Source organism: Lissotriton vulgaris, chromosome 8, assembly GCF_964263255.1.
Source record: "Lissotriton vulgaris chromosome 8, aLisVul1.2, whole genome shotgun sequence".
NCBI lineage: Eukaryota > Metazoa > Chordata > Amphibia > Caudata > Salamandridae > Lissotriton > Lissotriton vulgaris.
This window is the reverse complement of record NC_141696.1, coordinates 15,805,888-15,831,596: the sequence shown is the minus strand read 5'-3', so window position 1 is coordinate 15,831,596 and position 25,709 is coordinate 15,805,888. Positions and strand designations below refer to the sequence as shown.

General features: G+C 52.8%; 1 protein-coding gene across 1 annotated transcript in view; it reads left to right on the top strand.

The window, feature by feature from the left end:
• LOC147693237 (tyrosinase-like) overlaps positions 1 to 25,709 on the top strand; it is a 300,300-nt gene that overhangs the window by 125,572 nt on the left and 149,019 nt on the right. The window contains exons 2-3 of the mRNA XM_086933641.1: positions 8,285 to 9,093; positions 24,340 to 24,541. Of these exons, the coding sequence (XP_086789767.1) occupies positions 8,317 to 9,093; positions 24,340 to 24,541 (979 nt within the window). The 5' untranslated portion in view covers positions 8,285 to 8,316. The remainder of the gene's footprint in view (positions 1 to 8,284; positions 9,094 to 24,339; positions 24,542 to 25,709) is intronic.

Below are 25,709 nucleotides of genomic sequence, written 5' to 3'. Positions count from 1 at the left end.
TCTGGCTGGTCCTGCATCCTTCTGTGCAAGTCTGACTGGTCCTGCATCCTTCCGTGCAAGTCTGACTCCTCCTCCATCCTTTTGTGCAAGTCTGGCATGTCCTGCAACCTTTCTGTGCAAGTCCGGCAGGTCCTGCATCCTTCTGTGCAAGTCTGGCTGGTCCTCCATCCTTCTGTGCAAGTCTGGCTGGTCCGGCATTCCTTCTGTGCAAGTCTGGCTGGTCCTGCATCCTTCTGTGCAAGTCTGACAGTTCCTGCATCCTTCTGTGGAAGTCTGCCTGGTCCTTCATCCTTCTTTGCAAGTCTGGCAGGTCCTGCATCCTTCTTTGCAGGTCTGGCTGGTCCTCCATCCTTCTGTGCAAGTCTGGCAGGTCCTCCATCCTTCTGTGCAAGTATGGCAGGTCCTGCATCCTTCTGTGCAAGTCTGGCAGGTCCTGCATCCTTCTGTGCAAGTCTGGCAGGTCCTGCATCCTGGTGTGCAAGTCTGGCAGGTCTTGCATCCTTCTGTGCAAGTCTGGCAGGTCCTGCATCCTGCTGTGCAAGTCTGGCAGGTCTTGCATCCTTCTGTGCAAGTCTGGCAAGTCCTCGATCCTTCTGTGCAAGTCTGGCAAGTCCTCCATCCTTCTGTGCAAGTATGACAGGTCCTGCATCCTTCTGTGCAAGTCTGGCAAGTCCTGCATCCTTCTGTGCAAGTCTGGCAGGTCCTGCATCCTTCTGTGCAAGTCTGGCAGGGCCTCCATCCTTCTGTGCAAGTCTGGCTTTTCCTGCATCCTTCTGTGCAAGTCTGACTGGTCCTGCATCCTTCTGTGCAAGTCTGACTGCTCCTCCATCCTTCTGTGCAAGTCTGGCTGGTCCTGCATCCTTCTGTGCAAGTCTGGCAGGTCCTGCATCCTTCTGTGCAGGTCTGGCTGGTCCTCCATCCTTCTGTGCAAGTCTGGCTGGCACCCCATCCTTCTGTGAAAGTCTGGCAGGACCTCCATCCTTCTGTGCAAGTCTGGCAGGTCCTCCATCCTTCTGTGCAAGTATGGCAGGTCCTGCATCCTTCTGTGCAAGTCTGGCAGGTCCTGCATCCTTCTGTGCATGTCTGGCAGGTCCTGCATCCTGCTGTGCACGTCTGGCAGGTCTTGCATCCTTCTGTGCAAGTCTGGCAAGTCCTCCATCCTTCTGTGCAAGTCTGGCAAGTCCTCCATCCTTCTGTGCAAGTATGGCAGGTCCTGCATCCTTCTGTGCAAGTCTGGCAGGTCCTGCGTCCTTCTGTGCAAGTCTGGCAGTTCCTGCATCCTTCTGTGCAAGTCTGGCAGGTCCTGCATCCTTCTGTGCAAGTCTGGCTGGTCTTCCATCCTTCTGTGCAATTCTGGCAAGTCCTCCATCCTTCTGTGCAAGTGTGGCAGGTCCTGCATCCTTCTATGCAAGTCTGTCAGGTCCTGCATCCTTCTGTGCAAGTCTGGCAGGGCCTCCATCCTTCTGTGCAAGTCTGGCTGGTCCTGCATCCTTCTGTGCAAGTCTGACTGGTCCTGCATCCTTCTGTGCAAGTCTGACTGCTCCTCCATCCTTCTGTGCAAGTCTGGCTGGTCCTGCATCCTTTCTGTGCAAGTCTGGCAGGTCCTGCATCCTTCTGTGCAAGTCTGGCAGGTCCTCCATCCTTCTGTGCAAGTCCGGCAGGTCCTGCATCCTTCTGTGCAAGTCTGGCTGGTCCTCCATCCTTCTGTGCAAGTCTGGCTGGTCCGGCATTCCTTCTGTGCAAGTCTGGCTGGTCCTGCATCCTTCTGTGCAAGTCTGGCTGGTCCTGCATCCTTCTGTGCAAGTCTGGCAGGTCCTGCTTCCTTCTGTGCAGGTCTGGCTGGTCCTCCATCCTTCTATGCAAGTCTGGCAGGTCCTCCATCCTTCTGTGCAAGTATGGCAGGTCCTGCATCCTTCTGTGCAAGTCTGGCAGGCCCTGCATCCTTCTGTGCAAGTCTGGCAGGTCCTGAATCCTGCTGTGCAAGTCTGGCAGGTCTTGCATCCTTCTGTGCAAGTCTGGCAAGTCCTCCATCCTTCTGTGCAAGTCTGGCAAGTCCTCCATCCTTCTGTGCAAGTATGGCAGATCCTGCATCCTTCTGTGCAAGTTTGGCAGGTCCTACATCCTTCTGTGCAAGTCTGGCAGGTCCTGCATCCTTTTGTGCAACTCTGGCAGGTCCTGCATCCTTCTGTGCAAGTCTGGCTGGTCCTCCATCCTTCTGTGCAAGTCTGGCAAGTCCTCCCTCCTTATGTGCAAATCTGGCAGGATCTCCATCCTTCTGTGCAAGCCTGGCAGGTCCTGCATTCTTCTGTGCAAGTCTGGCAGGTCCTGCATCCTTCTGTGCAAGTCTGGCAAGTCCTCCATCCTTCTGTGCAAGTATGGCAGGTCCTGCATCCTTCTGTGCAAGTCTGGCAGGTCCTACATCCTTCTGTGCAAGTCTGGCAGGTCCTGCATCCTTTTGTGCAAGTCTGGCAGGTCTTGCATCCTTCTGTGCAAGTCTGGCAAGTCCTCCATCCTTCTGTGCAAGTCTGGCAAGTCCTCCATCCTTATGTGCAAATCTGGCAGGATCTCCATCCTTCTGTGCAAGCCTGGCAGGTCCTGCATTCTTCTGTGCAAGTCTGGCAGGTCCTGCATCCTTCTGTGCAAGTCTGGCTGGTCCTGCATCCTTCTTTAAAAGTCTAACAGGTCCTGCATCCTTCTGTGCAAGTCTGGCGGGTCCTGCATCCTTCTGTGCAAATCTGGCAGGTCCTGCATCCTTATGTGCAAGTCTGGCTGGTCCTGCATCCTTCTTTGCAAGTCTGACAGGTCCTGCATCCTTCTGTGCAAGTCTGGCTGGTCCTGCATCCTTCTGTGCAAGTTTGGCAGGTCCTGCATCCTTCTGTGCAAGTCTTGCAGGTCTCCATCCTTCTGTGCAAGTCCGGCAGGTCCTGCATCCTTCTGTACAAGTCTGGCAAGTCCTCGATCCTTCTGTGCAAGTCTGGCAAGTCCTCCATCCTTCTGTGCAAGTATGACAGGTCCTGCATCCTTCTGTGCAAGTCTGGCAAGTCCTGCATCCTTCTGTGCAAGTCTGGCAGCTCCTGCATCCTTCTGTGCAAGTCTGGCAGGGCCTCCATCCTTCTGTGCAAGTCTGGCTTTTCCTGCATCCTTCTGTGCAAGTCTGACTGGTCCTGCATCCTTCTGTGCAAGTCTGACTGCTCCTCCATCCTTCTGTGCAAGTCTGGCTGGTCCTGCATCCGTTCTGTGCAAGTCCGGCAGGTCCTGTGTCCTTCTGTGCAAGTCTGGCTGGTCCTCCATCCTTCTGTGCAAGTCTGGCTGGTCCGGAATTCCTTCTGTGCAAGTCTGGCTGGTTCTGCATCCTTCTGTGCAAGTCTGGCAGGTCCTGCATCCTTCTGTGCAGGTCTGGCTGGTCCTCCATCCTTCTGTGCAAGTCTGGCTGGCACCCCATCCTTCTGTGAAAGTCTGGCAGGACCTCCATCCTTCTGTGCAAGTCTGGCAGGTTCTCCATCCTTCTGTGCAAGTATGGCAGGTCCTGCATCCTTCTGTGCAAGTCTGGCAGGTCCTGCATCCTTCTGTGCAAGTCTGGCAGGCCCTGCATCCTGCTGTGCACGTCTGGCAGGTCTTGCATCCTACTGTGCAAGTCTGGCAAGTCCTCCATCCTTCTGTGCAAGTCTGGCAAGTCCTCCATCCTTCTGTGCAAGTGTGGCAGGTCCTGCATCCTTCTGTGCAAGTCTGGCAGGTCCTGCGTCCTTCTGTGCAAGTCTGGCAGGTCCTGCATCCTTCTGTGCAAGTCTGGCAGGTCCTGCATCCTTCTGTGCAAGTCTGGCTGGTCTTCCATCCTTCTGTGCAATTCTGGCAAGTCCTCCATCCTTCTGTGCAAGTGTGGCAGGTCCTGCATCCTTCTGTGCAAGTCTGTCAGGTCCTGCATCCTTCTGTGCAAGTCTGGCAGGGCCTCCATCCTTCTGTGCAAGTCTGGCTGGTCCTGCATCCTTCTGTGCAAGTCTGACTGGTCCTGCATCCTTCTGTGCAAGTCTGACTGCTCCTCCATCCTTCTGTGCAAGTCTGGCTGGTCCTGCATCCTTTCTGTGCAAGTCTGGCAGGTCCTGCATCCTTCTGTGCAAGTCTGGCAGGTCCTCCATCCTTCTGTGCAAGTCCGGCAGGTCCTGCATCCTTCTGTGCAAGTCTGGCTGGTCCGGCATTCCTTCTGTGCACGTCTGGCTGGTCCTGCATCCTTCTGTGCAAGTCTGACAGTTCCTGCATCCTTCTGTGCAAGTCTGGCTGGTCCTGCATCCTTCTGTGCAAGTCTGGCAGGTCCTGCATCCTTCTGTGCAGGTCTGGCTGGTCCTCCATCCTACTATGCAAGTCTGGCAGGTCCTCCATCCTTCTGTGCAAGTATGGCAGGTCCTGCATCCTTCTGTGCAAGTCTGGCAGGTCCTGCATCCTTCTGTGCAAGTCTGGCAGGTCCTGCATCCTTCTGTGCAAGTCTGGCAGGTCCTGCATCCTGCTGTGCAAGTCTGGCAGGTCTTGCATCCTTCTGTGCAAGTCTGGCAAGTCCTCCATCCTTCTGTGCAAGTCTGGCAAGTCCTCCATCCTTCTGTGCAAGTATGGCAGGTCCTGCATCCTTCTGTGCAAGTCTGGCAGGTCCTCCATCCTTCTGTGCAAGTCTGGCAGGTCCTGCATCCTTTTGTGCAAGTCTGGCAGGTCCTGCATCCTTCTGTGCAAGTATGGCTGGTCCTCCATCCTTCGGTGCAAGTCTGGCAGGTCCTCCATTCTTCTGTGCAAGTGTGGCAGGTCCTGCATCCTTTTGTGCAAGTCTGTCAGGTCCTGCATCCTTCTGTGCAAGTCTGGCAGGGCCTCCATCCTTCTGTGCAAGTCTGGCTGGTCCTGCATCCTTCTGTGCAAGTCTGACTGGTCCTGCATCCTTCTGTGCAAGTCTGACTGCTCCTCCATCCTTCTGTGCAAGTCTGGCTGGTCCTGCATCCTTTCTGTGCAAGTCTGGCAGGTCCTGCATCCTTCTGTGCAAGTCTGGCATGTCCTGCATCCTTCTGTGCAAGTCTGGCAGGGCCTCCATCCTTCTCTGCAAGTCTGGCAGGTCCTGCATCCTTTTGTGCAAATCTGGCAAGTCCTCTATCCTTCTGTGCAAGTCTGGCAGGTCTTTCATCCTTCTGTGCAAGTCTGGCTGGTCCTCCATACTTCTGTGCAAGTCTGGCAGGTCCTGCATCCTTCTGTGCAAGTCTGGCTGGTCCTCCATCCTTCTGTGCAAGTCTGGCAGGTCCTGCATCCTTCTGTGCAAGTCTGGCTGGTCCTCCATACTTCTGTGCAAGTCTGGCAGGTCCTGCATCCTTTTGTGCAAGTCTGTCAGGTCCTGCATCCTTCTGTGCAAGTCTGGCAGGGCCTCCATCCTTCTGTGCAAGTCTGGCTGGTCCTGCATCCTTCTGTGCAAGTCTGACTGGTCCTGCATCCTTCTGTGCAAGTCTGACTGCTCCTCCATCCTTCTGTGCAAGTCTGGCAGGTCCTGCATCCTTCTGTGCAAGTCTGGCTGGTCCTCCATCCTTCTGTGCAAGTCTGGCAGGTCTTTCATCCTTCTGTGCAAGTCTGGCTGGTCCTCCATACTTCTGTGCAAGTCTGGCAGGTCCTGCATCCTTCTGTGCAAGTCTGGCTGGTCCTCCATCCTTCTGTGCAAGTCTGGCAGGTCCTGCATCCTTCTGTGCAAGTCTGGCTGGTCCTCCATACTTCTGTGCAAGTCTGGCAGGTCCTGCATCCTTTTGTGCAAGTCTGTCAGGTCCTGCATCCTTCTGTGCAAGTCTGGCAGGGCCTCCATCCTTCTGTGCAAGTCTGGCTGGTCCTGCATCCTTCTGTGCAAGTCTGACTGGTCCTGCATCCTTCTGTGCAAGTCTGACTGCTCCTCCATCCTTCTGTGCAAGTCTGGCTGGTCCTGCATCCTTTCTGTGCAAGTCTGGCAGGTCCTGCATCCTTCTGTGCAAGTCTGGCATGTCCTGCATCCTTCTGTGCAAGTCTGGCAGGGCCTCCATCCTTCTCTGCAAGTCTGGCAGGTCCTGCATCCTTTTGTGCAAATCTGGCAAGTCCTCTATCCTTCTGTGCAAGTCTGGCAGGTCTTTCATCCTTCTGTGCAAGTCTGGCTGGTCCTCCATACTTCTGTGCAAGTCTGGCAGGTCCTGCATCCTTCTGTGCAAGTCTGGCTGGTCCTCCATCCTTCTGTGCAAGTCTGGCAGGTCCTGCATCCTTCTGTGCAAGTCTGGCTGGTCCTCCATACTTCTGTGCAAGTCTGGCAGGTCCTGCATCCTTTTGTGCAAGTCTGTCAGGTCCTGCATCCTTCTGTGCAAGTCTGGCAGGGCCTCCATCCTTCTGTGCAAGTCTGGCTGGTCCTGCATCCTTCTGTGCAAGTCTGACTGGTCCTGCATCCTTCTGTGCAAGTCTGGCAGGTCCTGCATCCTTCTGTGCAAGTCTGGCTGGTCCTCCATCCTTCTGTGCAAGTCTGGCAGGTCTTTCATCCTTCTGTGCAAGTCTGGCTGGTCCTCCATACTTCTGTGCAAGTCTGGCAGGTCCTGCATCCTTCTGTGCAAGTCTGGCTGGTCCTCCATCCTTCTGTGCAAGTCTGGCAGGTCCTGCATCCTTCTGTGCAAGTCTGGCTGGTCCTCCATACTTCTGTGCAAGTCTGGCAGGTCCTGCATCCTTTTGTGCAAGTCTGTCAGGTCCTGCATCCTTCTGTGCAAGTCTGGCAGGGCCTCCATCCTTCTGTGCAAGTCTGGCTGGTCCTGCATCCTTCTGTGCAAGTCTGACTGGTCCTGCATCCTTCTGTGCAAGTCTGACTGCTCCTCCATCCTTCTGTGCAAGTCTGGCTGGTCCTGCATCCTTTCTGTGCAAGTCTGGCAGGTCCTGCATCCTTCTGTGCAAGTCTGGCATGTCCTGCATCCTTCTGTGCAAGTCTGGCAGGGCCTCCATCCTTCTCTGCAAGTCTGGCAGGTCCTGCATCCTTTTGTGCAAATCTGGCAAGTCCTCTATCCTTCTGTGCAAGTCTGGCAGGTCTTTCATCCTTCTGTGCAAGTCTGGCTGGTCCTCCATACTTCTGTGCAAGTCTGGCAGGTCCTGCATCCTTCTGTGCAAGTCTGGCTGGTCCTCCATCCTTCTGTGCAAGTCTGGCAGGTCCTGCATCCTTCTGTGCAAGTCTGGCTGGTCCTCCATACTTCTGTGCAAGTCTGGCAGGTCCTGCATCCTTTTGTGCAAGTCTGTCAGGTCCTGCATCCTTCTGTGCAAGTCTGGCAGGGCCTCCATCCTTCTGTGCAAGTCTGGCTGCTCCTCCATCCTTCTGTGCAAGTCTGGCAGGTCCTGCATCCTTCTGTGCAAGTCTGGCTGGTCCTCCATCCTTCTGTGCAAGTCTGGCAGGTCTTTCATCCTTCTGTGCAAGTCTGGCTGGTCCTCCATACTTCTGTGCAAGTCTGGCAGGTCCTGCATCCTTCTGTGCAAGTCTGGCTGGTCCTCCATCCTTCTGTGCAAGTCTGGCAGGTCCTGCATCCTTCTGTGCAAGTCTGGCTGGTCCTCCATACTTCTGTGCAAGTCTGGCAGGTCCTGCATCCTTTTGTGCAAGTCTGTCAGGTCCTGCATCCTTCTGTGCAAGTCTGGCAGGGCCTCCATCCTTCTGTGCAAGTCTGGCTGGTCCTGCATCCTTCTGTGCAAGTCTGACTGGTCCTGCATCCTTCTGTGCAAGTCTGACTGCTCCTCCATCCTTCTGTGCAAGTCTGGCTGGTCCTGCATCCTTTCTGTGCAAGTCTGGCAGGTCCTGCATCCTTCTGTGCAAGTATGGCATGTCCTGCATCCTTCTGTGCAAGTCTGGCAGGGCCTCCATCCTTCTCTGCAAGTCTGGCAGGTCCTGCATCCTTTTGTGCAAATCTGGCAAGTCCTCTATCCTTCTGTGCAAGTCTGGCAGGTCTTTCATCCTTCTGTGCAAGTCTGGCTGGTCCTCCATACTTCTGTGCAAGTCTGGCAGGTCCTGCATCCTTCTGTGCAAGTCTGGCTGGTCCTCCATCCTTCTGTGCAAGTCTGGCAGGTCTTTCATCCTTCTGTGCAAGTCTGGCTGGTCCTCCATACTTCTGTGCAAGTCTGGCAGGTCCTGCATCCTTCTGTGCAAGTCTGGCTGGTCCTCCATCCTTCTGTGCAAGTCTGGCAGGTCCTCCATCCTCCTGTGCATGCCTCTTCTGCTTTTTCTATTCTGTGCAAATTAGTATAATATATGTCTATATAATAACCTCCGTTATTCTTCTTGTCCCTACAGGTACCCAAAGTTAGGATTGGAAGTCTTGCGCCATGATGCTGTCTCTTATGCTCTTGGCGCTCTGCCTATTCACCACAACGAAGAGCCAGATTCTTCCAAAGTGCGCAACCAAGGAAGCCCTCAGTGAAAGGCGCTGCTGCCCAGTCTCCTCCGATGGAAGTGTGTGTGGCAATCTCACAGGCCGCGGGTCCTGTCAACGGTACCAGCTACGGGATCCCGAAATGCCCGACACGCGGTGCAACTGGCCCCACCAGCTGTATGATGAGATGTGCTCCTGCAATGGAAACTACGCCGGAGCAGACTGTGATGACTGCAAGTACTACTATCATGGACCCACCTGCTCGGAGCACGTCCCATGTCTGCGCCCGGAGCTTGGCCAACTCACGGCTGCGGAGAGGAAGCAGTTCACCGACACACTCTGCCTGGCCAAGACCACCATCAGCACCAGGTTTGTTGCCCAAACTGGCGGCACCATGGGAGACATTAGCAGCTACACGTTTGAAAAGTGCTCAGAATATGATTGCATGACTGCCATCCATGGCAATGCTGCGCTGTTTGTCCTACTTCAAAACGGTTTCAGTTTCATAGACATTTTTCATGGTAGCCCATCCTTCCCCCCAGCCCATCGCTGTATATTGCTGGAATTCGAACGTATGCTGCAACGAGTATCTGGTAACAAGAGTATGTGCCTTCCATACTGGGACTGGACAAAGGAGACCAACAACTGTAGCGTGTGCAGACCCGACCTTATGGGCAGTATTGGCTCCAATGGAAGGATTCTGGCCCCGTCCTGCTTCGCTAACTGGAAGGTAGGTCACTCTAATGAGGGTAGGTCACTCTAACAGGAGGGAAGGTCACTCTAATGCGGGTAGGTCACTCTAATGAGGGTAGGTTTCTCTAACTGGAGGGAAGGTCACTCTAATGAGGGTAGGTAACTCTAATGAGGGTAAGTCACTCTAATGAGGGTAGGTCACTCTAACTGGAGGGAAGGTCACTCTAATGAGAGTAGGTCACTCTAATGAGGGTAGGTCACTCTAACTGGAGGGAAGGTCACTCTAATGAGGGTAGGTCACTCTAATGAGGGTAAGTCACTCTAATGAGGGTAGGTCACTCTAACTGGAGGGAAGGTCACTCTAATGAGGGTAGGTCACTCTAATGAGGGTAGGTCACTCTAACTGGAGGGTAGCTCACTCTAATGAGGGTCGGTCACTCTAACTGGAGGGTCGGTCACTCTAACTGGAGGGTCGGTCACTCTAATGAGGGTCGGTCACTCTAACTGGAGGGTTGGTCACTCTAATGAGGATCGGTCACTCTAACTGGAGGGAAGGTCACTCTAATGAGGGTCGGTCACTCTAACTAGAGGGTCGGTCACTCTAATGAGGGTAGGTCACTCTAACTGGAGGGAAGGTCACTCTAACTGGAGGGAAGGTCACTCTAATGAGGGTCGGTCACTCTAACTGGAGGGTTGGTCACTCTAATGAGGGTAGGTCACTCTAACTGGAGGGATGGTCACTCTAACTGGAGGGTAGGTCACTCTAATGAGGGTCGGTCACTCTAACTGGAGGGTCAGTCACTCTAATGAGGGTAGGTCACTCTAACTGGAGGGTCGGTCACTCTAATGAGGGTAGGTCACTCTAACTAGAAGGTAGGTCACTCTAACTGGAGGGATGGTCAATCTAACTGGAGGGTAGGTCACTCTAATGAGGGTCGGTCACTCTAACTGGAGGGTCGGTCACTCTAATGAGGGTAGGTCACTCTAACTGTATGGTCGGTCACTCTAATGAGGGTTGGTCACTCTAACTGGAGGGAAGGTCACTCTAACTAGAGGGAAGGTCACTCTAACTGGAGGGAAGGTCAGTCTAATGAGGGTAGGTCACTCTAATGATGGTCGGTCACTCTAACTGGAGGGTCAGTAACTCTAATGAGGGTCGGTCACTCTAACTGGAGGGAAGGTCACTCTAATGAGGGTAAGTCACTCTAACTGGAGGGTAGGTCACTCTAATGAGGGTAAGTCACTCTAACTGGAGGGTAGGTCACTCTAATGAGGGTAGGTCAATCTAACTGGAGGGAAGGTCACACTTACTGGAGGGAAGGTCACTCTAATGAGTGTAGGTCACTCTAACTGGAGGGTAGGTCACTCTAACTGCAGGGTAGGTCAATCTAACTGGAGGGAAGGTCAGTCTAACTGGAGGGAAGGTCACTCTAACTGGAGGGAAGGTCACTCTAACTGGAGGGAAGGTCACTCTAATGATGCAGACCGATGATGTATGTGGTGACACGCTGCTTCTGTCTAAAATCTTTACTGACAGGAATGGAGGATGCCCTTCCTGATGTAGACACGAAACGCAGGGTCACGGGGCGCCGTCTTCCTCCTGCGTCACTGACGGGGACGCACGCATGATGTATGAGCAGGTGGGCAAGCTCTCCCCGTTAGCACCCTTTTATTCATCTGTTCATTAGAGGGGATTACGGTCAGCAAAAGCTTGTAAGAGCAGCCCTAGTATGAAGAGTGTTGGCAAAAACATCAAAACGGCGTATTATTAGCGCGCTGCCTAATTTTATCAGCCTATCTAGAATACAGGTATTACTGGCTTTCCCTTGCCTCACCTTATGATTATAAATTGTAGAGTTGAGTACATACAGTGCCTCAATCTTCACTTTCCAGCCACAGGAGAGCAAGCAATATAATTCCACTTTGTGTGGGAGTGTCCTCAGTGCCCCTCCCCCTCCTCCGCAATGCTAAAGCAAATGGCAGCAAAGTTACATGTTCAAAATATGGGGCCTCATTTATGAGGCCTTGCGTCAGTTTTGCGCTTCCGATGCGTACATTTTTGTGACGCATCGGCAGCGTAAAACATGCCTCCTGTTGCGCACTATTTACAAAGTGACGCATCTAAGCAGATGCGTCACTTTGTAAACCCCTGCGCTACATTATACCTGCGTCAGGTATAATGTATGCAGGGGGGGGCGTTCCCCCCAAAAAAGCCTCGTAGTAAATATGACGCATCAGGTATGTCGCAAGGTGGGCGCACTGAGAAGTGATGCATCACTGCTTTCACGCAGCGATGCGTCATTTCTCATAAATGAGGCCCATGATGTACAGAATACATACATCTGCCAGCAGCAGGGTACTCTGAAGAATATGATTTACCATCAGCACAAGGTTTTCCAAAAAGGCTGGGAATAAAAAATCAGTTTTCCTGCTTCGGCCTTGCCCCCAGCACTGCAGTTCTGATGAAAATGCCCAGAGACTGCCCTCGTGGACAAATGCCGCTGTATGAGCCTGTGCAGGTTTTAATGCAGTGCTGATCACACCATACTTTTATTAAAAAAGGTGACACTGGAATTAGAAATCTTATAAAAACTTACACAGAGAACCACAATTACTGGAGTGGTGATGCCTGCTAGCGCCAGTAAATTGCCAACAAGGGTTTGTTTTTTAATGGCATTGTTTCTAAGCACTTTCATTGTTTAACAAGCAGATTGTCAGGCCTCTTCCAGGGGCCTGGGCTAGTAGGTGGTTACTGAATGACAGATACTGTGAAAAATTGGGTTTTTGATTGAGTTGGCTGAAAACATTTAAGCAACAACCGCAATCAGGGTTAAGTAAACCACGAAAGTCACTGAATTCACCTGTACTTAACCCTCTAGTAGCTTGGCACAAAAGCAGTCAGGAGTAACTTAGAGGCACTGCGGCAAGTATTTAAGCAGCACACAAACAGTAGTAAAGAAAACACAACACAAGAAAAGACTCCTCACTAATTTAGAAAATAGAGTAAAATGTAATTATTAAAATGAGAGCAACTTCCAATCAGTAGAACCGCAGTTGAAAGTTATCAGATGTACTAAGGTAACTCGATTGTTATCCTATGGAGAGGAAGGCTCTTGCACTAGTAAAACAATTAATTTAAGAGTTTTTTACCTACCAGGACATCTAAAACATAAAAGCACATGGCCAACTGTTTAACCCCTTCGCTGCGGCTGCAATTCCACCGCAGCGCTAGAGGGGAAGGGGGCCGAGCGGCGCTCACATGCTTGTGACGGAACCGCTCCGTCACGAGCCTCGGTTGAGCTGTGCTCATGACGGAGCGGTTCCGTCATGGCCCCGCCCGCTCAATGGAACGTCCAGCGCAGGCGCGGAATTCGCACTGCACAGGCGCGTCCAGCGGGCCATGATGGAACGGCTCCGTCATGAGCACAGCTCAACCGAGGCTCGTGACGGAGCGGTTACGTCACGAGCATGGAAGGAGTTAAATACACTGCACACTGCAATATGGGCTGTTAAGGCTGTTATGAACTAAAAAGTACCATTTAGTCCTGCCAAAAGGTTTAAAACTGCACTACAGGCTGCAGTAGCAGCTGTGACACGTTTGAAACACCTGCTGGTGGCACAATAAATGCTGCAGGTCCACAAGTAGCATTTATTTTCCAGGCCTTGGGGACGTGCAGTACCACGTTACTAGGGACTTAAAAGGTAATTAAATGTTCCAATTTGGATGTAAGGTAATTTTACCACATTTAAAGGAGAGAGCACAAGAACGTTACCACTGTTTAGGAGTGATAACGTGCACAGAGTCCTAAAAGTAAACAAAAACAGGTACTGAAAACAGAAAGGGTCATGGCAAAAAGTTTTGGGGTGACCTTGCATGGAAGGCCAAGTCCAACAGATACTGTTTTTATTATTGGTGTTCCGTGGCCTAAGATACTCTTATATTCCAATTCAATAGGCCTTTGTACAACTAACACTCCAGGAGTAGCAGCAGTGGGCAGTCAAGGTTTAGACGAGGTAATGGAGGGACAGTGAATTCCTTACAGCACAACACATTAATCACACCCAATAAAATCCAATGAGTTGTTACAGCTTCATCTTTCAAAAGTGTCGTGATGAGCCTCAGCTAGGCCTACCAGTGCTAGGGGTTCGCCCTTCTCTGCACAAAGTCCTTAGACCAAAAGGAAGAAGTTGGCACGTGTTAGACGGACCGGGAGGGTCGGCCGAGGTTACGGGGAGAGGTCTCCAGGGAGAGCCGTCTCCAACGACTGTACAGATAAGTAACTTCCCCCCCACAGACGGACACCACACAAGGTTGAAGGTTAACGAGACTTTATATGCAATTCTTAGGTTACGATGATGGATACAAGGAGGTCTGGACTCAGGGGTCCCCTCGGTTCTAGTCTCTGGTTTAGGAAAGGGGTAGCGGGACAGTCTTTGTTACCAATGAGTGGAAAATAGCTCTCAATCCTCGAGCTCGGCGTTCTAGATGATCGGGCCGCGGCGGAGCCAGGCAGGTCCCGAGATGGACGAAGGAAAACGACGGTCCGCGGCGGAGCCTGCAGGTCCCGGTGAAGATGGCGGTTACAACGGTCCGCGGCCACGCCAGCAGGTCCCGACGACGATGAAGGTGATGAAGATTACGACGGCTGTGGCAGCGCCAACAGGCAGGACGATGGTGCACAAGACAGAGCTACGGCAGCGCCAGTAGTCCGTCCAGGATGAGTTCCTCTTTACGTCTCTCGACTCCAAGATACAACTGCCTTCCTGCTCTGGAGCTGCCCCAGTTATAGGGCTGGCGTGCTTTGATGTCCGGACCCTCGCACTTGGAGGTCGGGAGGTCCGGGATGAGGGAGTCCAGACACCCAGCAGGGGGGTGGAGCCAGCGCCCGGGGAGGCGATGGGCGAGCGGCACTTGGTGGGGGAGAGCCATCGGCACCTCTTTCTCCCATTGACTTGCCAAGTAGCCCGCTCACCTCCTGGGTGGAGGGTGGTGCCGGAATGTCTGAGGCCGGGCCAGGCCCAGGGTTGAGGTCGATCGGGGGCCAGGCGGCCTCGTGGTGGAGTGTCCAAGATGGCGCCCCAGGCTGGGCGCGTGGGCCGGCAGTGGATCGGACCCACGAGGTCAACATGCTCGAGGGCAGGGGTCCCTGAGGGGACGGAGGACGTGCAATGGTGGTGTGTGGTACTTGCGGGACTGGACTCAGGCCTGGTTGGGCCGGGGGAGAGCGGCCCTTCATGTGGCCTGTCCAACATGCGTCCCCCCCAGCTGAAGGCGGGGAGAGTTACCCATCCTCTTGGGGACTCTCCTCGTCGAGGCGGAAAAACCGGGACAGGCCATCCGCGTTGGCGTGATCTGGCCCAGGCCGGTGTTCGACTGTGAAGTCCATACCTTGCAAGGAGATGGACCAGCGTAGCAACTTTGGGTTCTCCCCCCGCATATGCATCAGCCACTGCAGGGGTCGGTGGTCGGTCTGCACCCGAAAGTGGGTGCCAAAAAGGTAGGGCCGGAGCTTCTTGAGGGCCCATACCACAGCGAAGGCTTCCCTCTCTATGGTGCTCCAGCGTTGCTCCCGTGGTAGGAGTCTCCGGCTGATGAAGGCCACCGGTTGATCAAGGCCTTCGGTGTTCACTTGAGACAGGACTGCCCCAATGCCCTGGTCGGAGGCGTCCGTCTGGACGACGAACTCCCGGCTGTAGTCTGGGGCCTGGAGCACAGGGGCGGAACACATGGCGGCCTTCAACTGTTCAAATGCAGTTTGACACTCTGGGGTCCAGTTGACTTTCTTGGGTTGGTTCTTTGACGTGAGTTCTGTGAGGGGCCCCACTATGGTACCATAGTCTTTCACGAACCTTCGGTAATAGCCCGTGAGGCCCAGGAAGGCTCGTACCTCGGTTTGGGTGATGGGGGGCTGCCAGGCCTGGATGGCGGCAATTTTCAGCTGTAGAGGGGCCACTAGGCCGCTTCCCACCTGGTGTCCGAGGTAGGTTACAGACCCTTGCCCAATTTGACACTTGCTGGCCTTGATCGTGAGGCCAGCTCGCTGAAGGGCTTGCAGCACTGCTCGGAGGTGGTGGAGGTGCTCGGTCCAATGGTGGCTGTATACAGCGATGTCGTCTAGGTAGGCGGCGCTGAATCCTTCGAGCCCCGCCAGGACCTGATTGACGAGCCGTTGGAATGTTGCTGGGGCATTCTTCATGCCGAAGGGCATGACCGTGAAATGGTAATGGCCATCGGGGGTGGAGGAGGCAGAACGTTCTTGCGCCCGGGGTGTGAGGCCGATCTGCCAATAGCCTGCTGTCAGGTTGAAGATGCTGAGGTAGCGGGCAGCTCCCATTCGGTCGACTAGTTCATCTGCCCGGGGGATGGGATGCGCGTCTGTTCTGGTGACCGCATTCAAGCCCCGGTAGTCGACGCAGACCGGAGTTCTGGTGTGGTGCCGGGGGCAGCTGCTTTGGGGACCAGTACGACAGGGCTGGCCCAGGGACTGTCTGAGGGCTCGATGACCCCGAGCGTGAGCATCTTGGCTATTTCTTCCTGGATGCAGGCCCGTACCCGGTCTGGCACGCGGTAGGCCCGGTGGCGGATAGGGGGGCTGTCCCCGGTGTCCACATCGTGCACACACCAGGAAGTGACACCTGGGGTGAGGGAGAACAGGCTGGCGAACTGTGATAGGAGGGCTTGACACTCTTGGCGTTGTTCTCTGGTGAGGGCCTCCGAGAGCCGGACCCCATCCACGGAGCCGTCTTGCTCTTGAGTCCGTAGGAGGTCAGGGAGAGGCTCGGAGTCTTCTTCAACCCCAGTGTCTGTGGCCATCAGGAGGCTGAGCTCTGTTTGCACAAAGTGGGGCTTTAGTCTGTTAGCGTGGAGGACCCGGAGAGGGTTCCGGGAGGATTCCATGTCGATGAGATAGGTGGCAGGACCCTTGCGCTCTATTACTTTGAAGGGCCCCGTCCATCTGTCTTGTAGGGCGCATGGCTCAGTGGGGGACATCACCCATACCTGTTGGCCAGGTTCGAATTCAATGGATGAGGCATTCTGGTCATACCATTTTTTCATGTCCTCTTGACTGGCCTCTAGGTTGGCCTTCGCTAGTTCTCTGAACCGCCGGGTCTGGTTGCGGAGGGTGAGGAGGTACCGGAAGACATCTGGAGGGTTCTTTAACGGAGGCATCTCCCAGCCTTCTTTGACGAGCCTGAGCGGCCCTCGCACTGGGTGTCCATATAGCAGTTCAAACGGGCTGAAGCCCAGGGATTTCTGGGGGACCTCTCGATACGCGAAGAGGAGGCACGGCAGCAGCACATCCCACTGGCGACGGAGGGGCTCTTCCAACCCCCCGATCATTCCCTTTAGCGTGCGGTTGAACCGCTCAACGAGTCCGTTCCCTTGAGGGTGATAGGGGGTTGTGAATCGGTAGGTGACCCCGCACTGTTGCCAGAGGGACTTCATGTATTTGGAAATAAAGTTCGTGCCTCTGTCGCTGACGACTTCTCGGGGGAAGCCCACACGGGAGAAGATCCCCATCAGGGCCCGGCCGACTACCGGGGCTGTCACAGTTCGCAGAGGAACAGCCTCAGGGTAGCGGGTGGCGTGGTCCACTAGCACCAAGATGAATCGATGGCCTTGTTTTGTGCGTGGGTCCAAGGGCCCCACAATGTCTATTCCGACTCTCTCAAACGGGGTAGTGACCACGGGAAAAGGTTGCAGGGGGGCCTTTAGTTTGCGGCCGCTCTTTCCACTGGCTTGGCACGTGGGGCAAGATCGGCAATGCTGGTGCACATCGTTCCTCATTTTGGGCCAGAAGAAGTGGGTCACTAGGCGACTGTAGGTTTTATCTTGTCCCAGATGTCCTGCCAGGGGGACATCGTGGGCCAGGTTTAACAGGAAGTCTCTGAAACGGAGGGGTACCACTAGTACTCGGTTGCTCCCCAGCTCGGCGATTCTTTGCTCGCTGTACAGCAGATCATTGTCCCAGTAGACCCAATGAGTTCCGGAGGTATCCCCTGCGCTTTGGGCGAGCGCTTGCTGGCGGAGTCCCTCGAGGGAGGGACAGGTCTTCTGTTCTTGGCGAAATTGTTCTTGCGTGGGCCCCCCTTCTTGAGGCCACTGGTCGAGGTTAGCGAGGTCGGTAGGTTGAGCTGGTTCGGAGGGAATGTTACGGTCGGTGTTTTCGGCTGGGGCGACCGGAGGCGGTGGCGCCGGCCATTCGGGTTCTTCTGGGCGGTGGTTGGCACGGGCGGCCATGGAACGGGTGGTGACGCACGCCCAGTCCGGGACGCCCAACATCCCCAGGTGTTCCCTTCGCTCCACGGCGGCCCACGGAGAGCTTTCCAGGTCATTGCCCAGGAGGCAGTCTACGGGGGCATCGTCTCGGACCGTTACTTTCAACATGCCGGAGACCCCCCCCCATTCGAAGGGGACGCAGGCCATCCGACATAGGCTTTCCGAGTTATCGGCTGATCGTACAGGGCAGAGAATGTTCGGTAGATACTGTTCTGGGGCCACCAGGTGACAGCGGACGGCTGTTACACTGGCCCCGGTGTCACGAAGGGCTTCGGCCTGGCGTCCATTGATGCTCACCCATTGGCTGTACTTCTGGGTGTTAGCGGGTAGGGGGACCCGCGGGACCATGTCTTTCCCCCCTAAGCAGGCTAGAGCCATGGCGGCTGGCTCCCACTCTTGATGCTCTTGTTCGTATTCGTCCTGCTCCTCGGAGATCTGTTCTTCCCCTAGGGCTGCAGCGGCCACTTGGCGGGGTCTTGGGCTCTGGTACTGCGGGCAGTTTGGGTCGTTCGCATAGTGGCCGACTCGTTGACATCGGTGACACGTGACATTGGCTCTGTACCCCGGTCGCGCTGGGGTGCTGCCCCGGTTGGCCGGGGGGGTGGTGTTGGTAGCGGGGGCGACCGGGGCGTTGTCTCTTCCTCGCCCTTGGCCCCCTCCTCCTCCTCTGGGTCGGTGCTGACCATTGTTGTTCCGGTTCTGTTCGTAGGACCCATTCCGGCCCACTCTGGTGATCTCCCACCGGTCAGCTTCGGCTGCGAGCTGCCGGGGATCCGTTAACTTGCTGTCGAGGAGGTGCTGGCGGAGTTCAATGAAGCAATTGTTCGACAGATGCTCCCATACCATCAGATTAAATAGTTGCTCGTAGGTCGTGACGTTGCTTCCTCGGATCCAGCCCTCGAAGGCTCGGCTAAAGTATGTTACATAGTCCACCCAAGTTGTACCCGGGATGCGGGTGCAGTCTCGGAACCTCTGACGGTACATCTCGGGTGTGAGACCATAGCGGGTGAGGAGTGCCGCTTTCATATGGTCGTAGGAGGTCATCTGGTGGTCCGGGAGCTGTAGCAGGGTGTCGCGGCCCTCATTGAGGAATCTTCCCCAGAGACCGGCTCCCCAGTCGCTTCTATCGATCCGGTGTGCAGTCATAGCGATTTCATAGGCCTTAAACCATTGCTGGATGTCGTCCTCTCTGAAATATTCTCGGACAACATCCTTGGGGATGTGTACCTTTTTGTCTGTGGCCCCTGAGGTGGGGGGTCGCTCGGGCACCCCTGCTTCTTTATTCTGCTTGCGTAGGTTGATCTCGGCTAGGTTCCGTTCGTGTTCGTACGCTAGTTTCTTTTCCTCGAGCTCCCTTTGTCTCTGTTTCTCCTCTCTTTCTTCTCGGAGACGCAGGTGCTCTAAGTTGATTTTTTGTTCGGCCAACTTAAGTTCAACGTCCATTTTGAGTCGGGCCATTTCTAGTTCGTGTAGTCGGGTTCTTTCTCTTTCCTGGATCTCGTCTTGCGAGAGACCCGTTCTTTGTCCTTCAGGGGCCGTGGTCGTTTTTTCTGCGGTGCTTTGATCAGGGGTTCCGGCAGCCCCGGTCTCTGCCCAAGATTCTAGGGCATGCTTAAAATCGTCCTTGGTACTCAGTCCGGTGGTAGCGATACCCAGTTCGATGCAGAATTGTTTTAGTTCACGATGGTTGTACTCCTCCAATTTCTCCATTTGGAATTTCTCGGTTGATCCGCTCTCTTTCGTGGTCATTGTGACTTCGTCGTGGGGTGAGCTACTCTCTGTACGTTTATGCGGTGATTCGGATCGCGCCGCTGGCCACCAATGTTAGACGGACCGGGAGGGTCGGCCGAGGTTACGGGGAGAGGTCTCCAGGGAGAGCCGTCTCCAACGACTGTACAGATAAGTAACTTCCCCCCCACAGACGGACACCACACAAGGTTGAAGGTTAACGAGACTTTATATGCAATTCTTAGGTTACGATGATGGATACAAGGAGGTCTGGACTCAGGGGTCCCCTCGGTTCTAGTCTCTGGTTTAGGAAAGGGGTAGCGGGACAGTCTTTGTTACCAATGAGTGGAAAATAGCTCTCAATCCTCGAGCTCGGCGTTCTAGATGATCGGGCCGCGGCGGAGCCAGGCAGGTCCCGAGATGGACGAAGGAAAACGACGGTCCGCGGCGGAGCCTGCAGGTCCCGGTGAAGATGGCGGTTACAACGGTCCGCGGCCACGCCAGCAGGTCCCGACGACGATGAAGGTGATGAAGATTACGACGGCTGTGGCAGCGCCAACAGGCAGGACGATGGTGCACAAGACAGAGCTACGGCAGCGCCAGTAGTCCGTCCAGGATGAGTTCCTCTTTACGTCTCTCGACTCCAAGATACAACTGCCTTCCTGCTCTGGAGCTGCCCCAGTTATAGGGCTGGCGTGCTTTGATGTCCGGACCCTCGCACTTGGAGGTCGGGAGGTCCGGGATGAGGGAGTCCAGACACCCAGCAGGGGGGTGGAGCCAGCGCCCGGGGAGGCGATGGGCGAGCGGCACTTGGTGGGGGAGAGCCATCGGCACCTCTTTCTCCCATTGACTTGCCAAGTAGCCCGCTCACCTCCTGGGTGGAGGGTGGTGCCGGAATGTCTGAGGCCGGGCCAGGCCCAGGGTTGAGGTCGATCGGGGGCCAGGCGGCCTCGTGGTGGAGTGTCCAAGATGGCGCCCCAGGCTGGGCGCGTGGGCCGGCAGTGGATCGGACCCACGAGGTCAACATGCTCGAGGGCAGGGGTCCCTGAGGGGACGGAGGACGTGCAATGGTGGTGTGTGGTACTTGCGGGACTGGACTCAGGCCTGGTTGGGCCGGGGGAGAGCGGCCCTTCATGTGGCCTGTCCAACAGCACGGAAACTGGAATATAAAACAGAGTATTTTGTTAAACCTCATGAGGTGGAACTACATTCACACAACACCCTTCTGTAGTGTATGAAGTAGCACACTGAACAGAAGGAGCATAGTCCTTTTATGCCCACACAGGGGCTCGAAAGTAGGTGGTACAAGTACAAGAAGACGGTTTTAGGTACACATATGGTCAAACAGAAAATGCACAATCAACAAATGAGAGAAGCTACCAGTTGCTAATTCCAGTAAACACATCCTGACAGTTACAGACTATAGCAGATGCATAGACAGTTGCAAGCTCAACTGAGCATGTGCAAAGTAGAAGAGACTAAATATGTCTTGTTACTAGGCAGAGTACAAGAGCAGACAACAGAAAAGTAGGACAGAGCACATGGTGAGCACGTGGTAGCACATGGCGTTCAAAATGGCTGCCAAATCCAAGATGGTTTCAGCTAAATGCTAACCCTGATCGCTGCCAAATTACAACAAAAGGACTTAGGGCTTATTATAGATAATGGTGGTATAGACTGAAACCTCAGAAAGGGCACAGAGACACACACAAGACACCATTGGTTAATAGCAAAAAAGTATTATTTGCAACCATCAACCCAGTTGACTGTATTATCAAGTATGTTTAAGTACTCTTCGAGGCCAGAATTTGCAGCCATACTTTGAAAAAAAAGCCTCCAAGAGAGAGGGTCTTCTTACATAGGTTGAGAAGCTATAACGGGTTATCTTAGTTATTCCAGTATTTTCTTTGAGGCTGAGAGACACTTTATGGGTCTCCCCCAACTGAAATCTGGTTAGGATCAATTATGTCTCAGAAAGGACTGAATCATGCCTTATGCAACATATTTAAAGCAAAGATGGAATCATTTGGAGTACAGACAATAGCAAAAGAATGTGTCCTCCACACTGAACGGTATAAAACTGAACGGCACGAAAATATTTGTTTTGTCAAACAAAAGTTCCGGATTTAATCATAACTGCCTTCAGGAAAAGAATGGTTTCTGATTAGTCAGTTGCCTTTCGAGTTTTATGAATGTCGCTAAGAAGATTACGTTTATTCTTCGTTTTTCTCTCCCGCCCTTGTTTGCTTGGTGCATGAAGATGCAAGGTTCATGTTTTTGTAGGTCTCGGCTCTAGACGGTGCACATGCGCACTCTCAAACCGAGACCTCTAGTATCTGCATATGGGCTTAGAGCCCACCGGTAGGCTTCCCATTTGCATATACCATGGTTAATCCTTTTTTCCTTCTCCCTATTTGTGAAGGGCATGCATACCTCAGCTCCTTCCAGTGTTTTGCCCTCCTCGAGCACACCATTCAACTTTGATAAACCTCTGCAGCTACCATTGTTATTCTTTGATTCATGACTAATTTCATATTTTTTTAACTGGGTGGCTTGTCCCTCAATATATTCAGAGCGCACTGTGCACAGATTTTATTAATTTAAAAATATTGTGCCTGGCTGCAACCTCCACTCCCTACCAAACAGCTGCTGCTTAATCAGCAAACATTTCCACTTTATTTTCTGATTTTCTCTGATCCGCCGTGACAGATGTCCTCCATCTACATTACACGTAGGGCTGCAAATTAGTCATTCTGACGCCCATGGTATTATTTTAACAATCCTGTACAATGTTGTTAAGTTTATGTGATAAAATGAAAAACCGTGAAGTGCAATTCCCAGGATCACACACTATGGCCAAGTGTAGGTGCCGGGAGCAGAACACAACCCTCTTTGTTCCTAACAGCTGCTGCATAACTATAACAGATTTCAAATCAGCATGAAAGGCTGAGGCCCTCAGAAAGAAGTGACCAGCCCAATGAGTAACAAACTGCGGATTTTGGGTTTTCAGGTATTTTTTTGGAGGGGGGGGACTTTTTAGGGTTACAATATTACCTTCCTCATTAAAATGAGTAGATTGCGCTCCCATGGGTTGTTTCTACATTAGTTTCGGTAGCGGCTCCTCGAGGGAGTGGTGCGGGGCGGCAGGACTGGGGAGGGGCATGGTGGAGGGTAGTTCATTATGGCAGGAGGCCACACGGGGATAAGTAGCTAAATAAATAAATACAACAAATTACAATTCGGGCGCTGCATCGCCGATGGCCAGGATCAGGCCTAGAATCAGCCAATCAGGAAAGAAATGCAAATAGGGCTCCTAAGGGGGTGGGAGTGGCCTGGAGGGAAGGGAGGGGCGTGGAGTTTGCGTGGGAGTTTCTGGTGGGAGGAGCTATGCTCATCTGGTTTGGACTGGGACGGGGAGGGCTGACGAGGAGGTAATGAAGTGCTAGCCACGCGTACAGAACAAGTACAAATGGCTTCAAACCTAACATCTGACAAAGGCAACATTTCGGGGCATGATGCTGAAAGGACAATTAGGTGAAAAAGGAGTGGCTTCTGGACTCCCTCCATTTGTTTTCTAATGGGCTGGGAGCTTCACAGCAAAGAAACTTAAGACATACATTAAAGGCAAACCACACAACATGGTTCAGGGTGCCATTGGACTGCCTCCTTACTGAGTGGGCCTTTCCTAGACTCCTTTAAGACTCTTGGCCACACAGGGACTGCTGTGTTATTTTAGGTTGTTCCATGGCACTTTGCTTGTTTTAAGATGGCGCTGCCACTGGATGGTAAATTCATCTCACAGTGCTGCATGCCTCTGCTGCTCTTGGGTAATGCTCTGTCACTGTGTAACCAGAGTGCTGGAACTGGGGGTCCTTCTGTGTTAGGTTGTTCAGCATAAGTTTCACTCAGTGCCACACAGTTCCACAACACACAATTCAACTTCACCACATAATTCGACAACAAACCACATAATTCAGATGAAACAGAATTACACAATACATCATATACATCCAATCCGCACCACAGAATTCCATATCACGCCACGAAATTCAACAGCACACCACACAATTAAACTCAACTGCATACCACTTCCCAATATAAAATAGCAATCCACCTAATTACAGTCTATGACACACAATACCACTCCACATAATGCCAGTATACTCAATACCACATAATTACTATCCACATAATTCTAGTGCAAACCATGCCACATAATTTCACTCCACACTATTCCATATCATAGAGTTCCACAACTAACAATTCTAATCCTACCCACATAATTCCACACCATATACATCCATTCCACTCCAGATCAAAACCCACGGGTAAAAGACATTGGGGCATATGTAGGAAGGCGTTTGCGGATTGCAAACGGCGTTTTGGTATGTATTGGCCTCGTAGCAAAATAAGGAATCGCAAAGATTGTCATTCCTTATTTTGCTCAAGTATTTAAAGAATCGCAATTTTGCGATTCCTTAAATGCTCTGTAGGGGTGCCTTGCAAATTGCGATTTTGGCTTAAGGAATCTCAAAATACCGCCTACTCCAAGTAGATGTTATTTTGCGATTTCCTGTCAAAATGCATTTTTTTTTTAGATTCAAAGTGCCATCTGGCGCACAGACATGCCCTTAGGGCATGTCTTTGCGCCACATGTACTTAGAGTCACATTTCAGGGGTGCAACAGGTGTCCTTTGGACAGACTTGGAATTGTGTTTCTGAAATTGCGATTTTCTCATGGAAAATCGCAATTTGAGAATGTATCCCCATTCATTCCTATGGGCCTTTTGGCCCATAGGAATGAATGGGACACTCATTCTTTAATTGCGATTCGCAATTTGCAAATCGCAATTAAGGAATTTTAGAGATTCGCAAAAAACTTGCGATTTATTACATACATTCCTTTTTGCAATTCTCAAATAGCAATTCCTTGAAAATGGCTATTTGAGAATCGCAAAATGTAAATTAACTACATATGCCACATTGTCATTTGCAATGCCAGTAGCTCTAACTAATACAAGACCTATTGCATTGCAAAAGCTTGATTTACATATTTGCTAGCTACTTAACTGACTGTAATTATCAAGAAATCCTGACTCCAGAGAGTGGCAGCATGCCCCCTTTATTTCCAGTTCACCTCAGAACTGAGGGGCTCTGTACATGTACGGGGGTTCGCGCTCTCGGGCTGCAGCCACCTTCTATGGGGTCACAGAAGAGTCCCCGACATGTAGTGTCTGCTTAAAGGTGTTTTTTGTCCCCCGTCTTTTGTTTCAGACCTACTGTGGGGAGGGCACGATGAACACCTTTTGTGAGAATCTCAAGGACCCCGCGAGCCGGCCCTTCCTTACGAGGGAGTCCAGGGCCCGCTACACGTGGGTCAGCAACAAGACCGTGCAGGCTTGCATGAACTGGACTGCGTACGACAAACCGCCCTACGACCAAAGCACACAGAGCAGCTTCCGGTCTTGTTTGGAAGGTAAGCCCATCCTCCACCCCATTACAACACATGTGTTTAGGGTAGAGAAACAGAGCTGCACAAGCCGCCTGGAAGTGACCCTTCAGACTGTCGTGACACATGACTGCGACAGGGAGCCTCCTGGGCTGACAGCCCCTCCCCTGTGTCCATAGCGCCTACCCTCCGCAGCGCCTAGGCCCGACTCCAGTGGCCTCAAGGAGCTGAGCATTGTCTCTTTGAATCTGTGTGTCTTTCTGTTGCTTTGCTGGTGCTTTGTTACTTGGGCTGGCTCTCCGCAAAGGATGCTCCGCGTCTCAATCGTGGTTGCTAAAGCGCAGGGACTCGTTTTCTGGCACCATGGTGCTGTGGGCGTGTGCTGGGGGCTTGATATACGCTGGGGGCGTGTGGTACGTTCCGCCCTTCATGCCATGTCTCATATCATGTGCTGTGGGCGTGTGCTGAGGGCGTGGGCGTGTGCTGGGCGTGGAATTATGGGAAAAAAAGCGAGCGTTTTGCCCAATATTTCATTGTTTTTTCTTCCCAGGTTCTGTACATTCCAGCTCCGGGTGCCCACCCTGCTCCCTTTAAATACCCCTGCACCCCATAATCATAACCCACCCTTACTCCTTAAAATACCCCAACACCCTTAAACACTAACCCATCTTAACCCATCTTAACCCTACAAAATATACCCTGTACCCCAAAACCCAAACCTATCCCAAAACCTTAAAAATACCCCTGTACCCCAAAACCCAAACCTAGCCCTGAACCCTATAAATACCCCTGTACCTCAAAACCCAAACCTACCCCTGAACCCTAAAAATACCCCTGTACCCCAAAACCCAAACCTAGCCCTGAACCCTAAAAATACCACTGTACCCCAAACCCAAACCTACCCCATAACCCTAAAATACCCCTGTACCCCAAAACCCAAACCTAGCCCTGAACCCTAAAAATACCCCTGTACCCCAAAACCCAAACCTAGCCTTGAACCATAAAAATAACCATGTACCCTTAAACCCCAAACCTACCCATGAACCCTAAAATACCCCTGTACCCCAAAACCCAAACCTAGCCCTGAACCCTAAAAATACCCCTGTACCCCAAAACCCAAACCTAGCCCTGAACCCTTAAAATACCCCTGTACCCCAAAACCCAAACCTACCCCATACCGCTAAAAATACCCCTA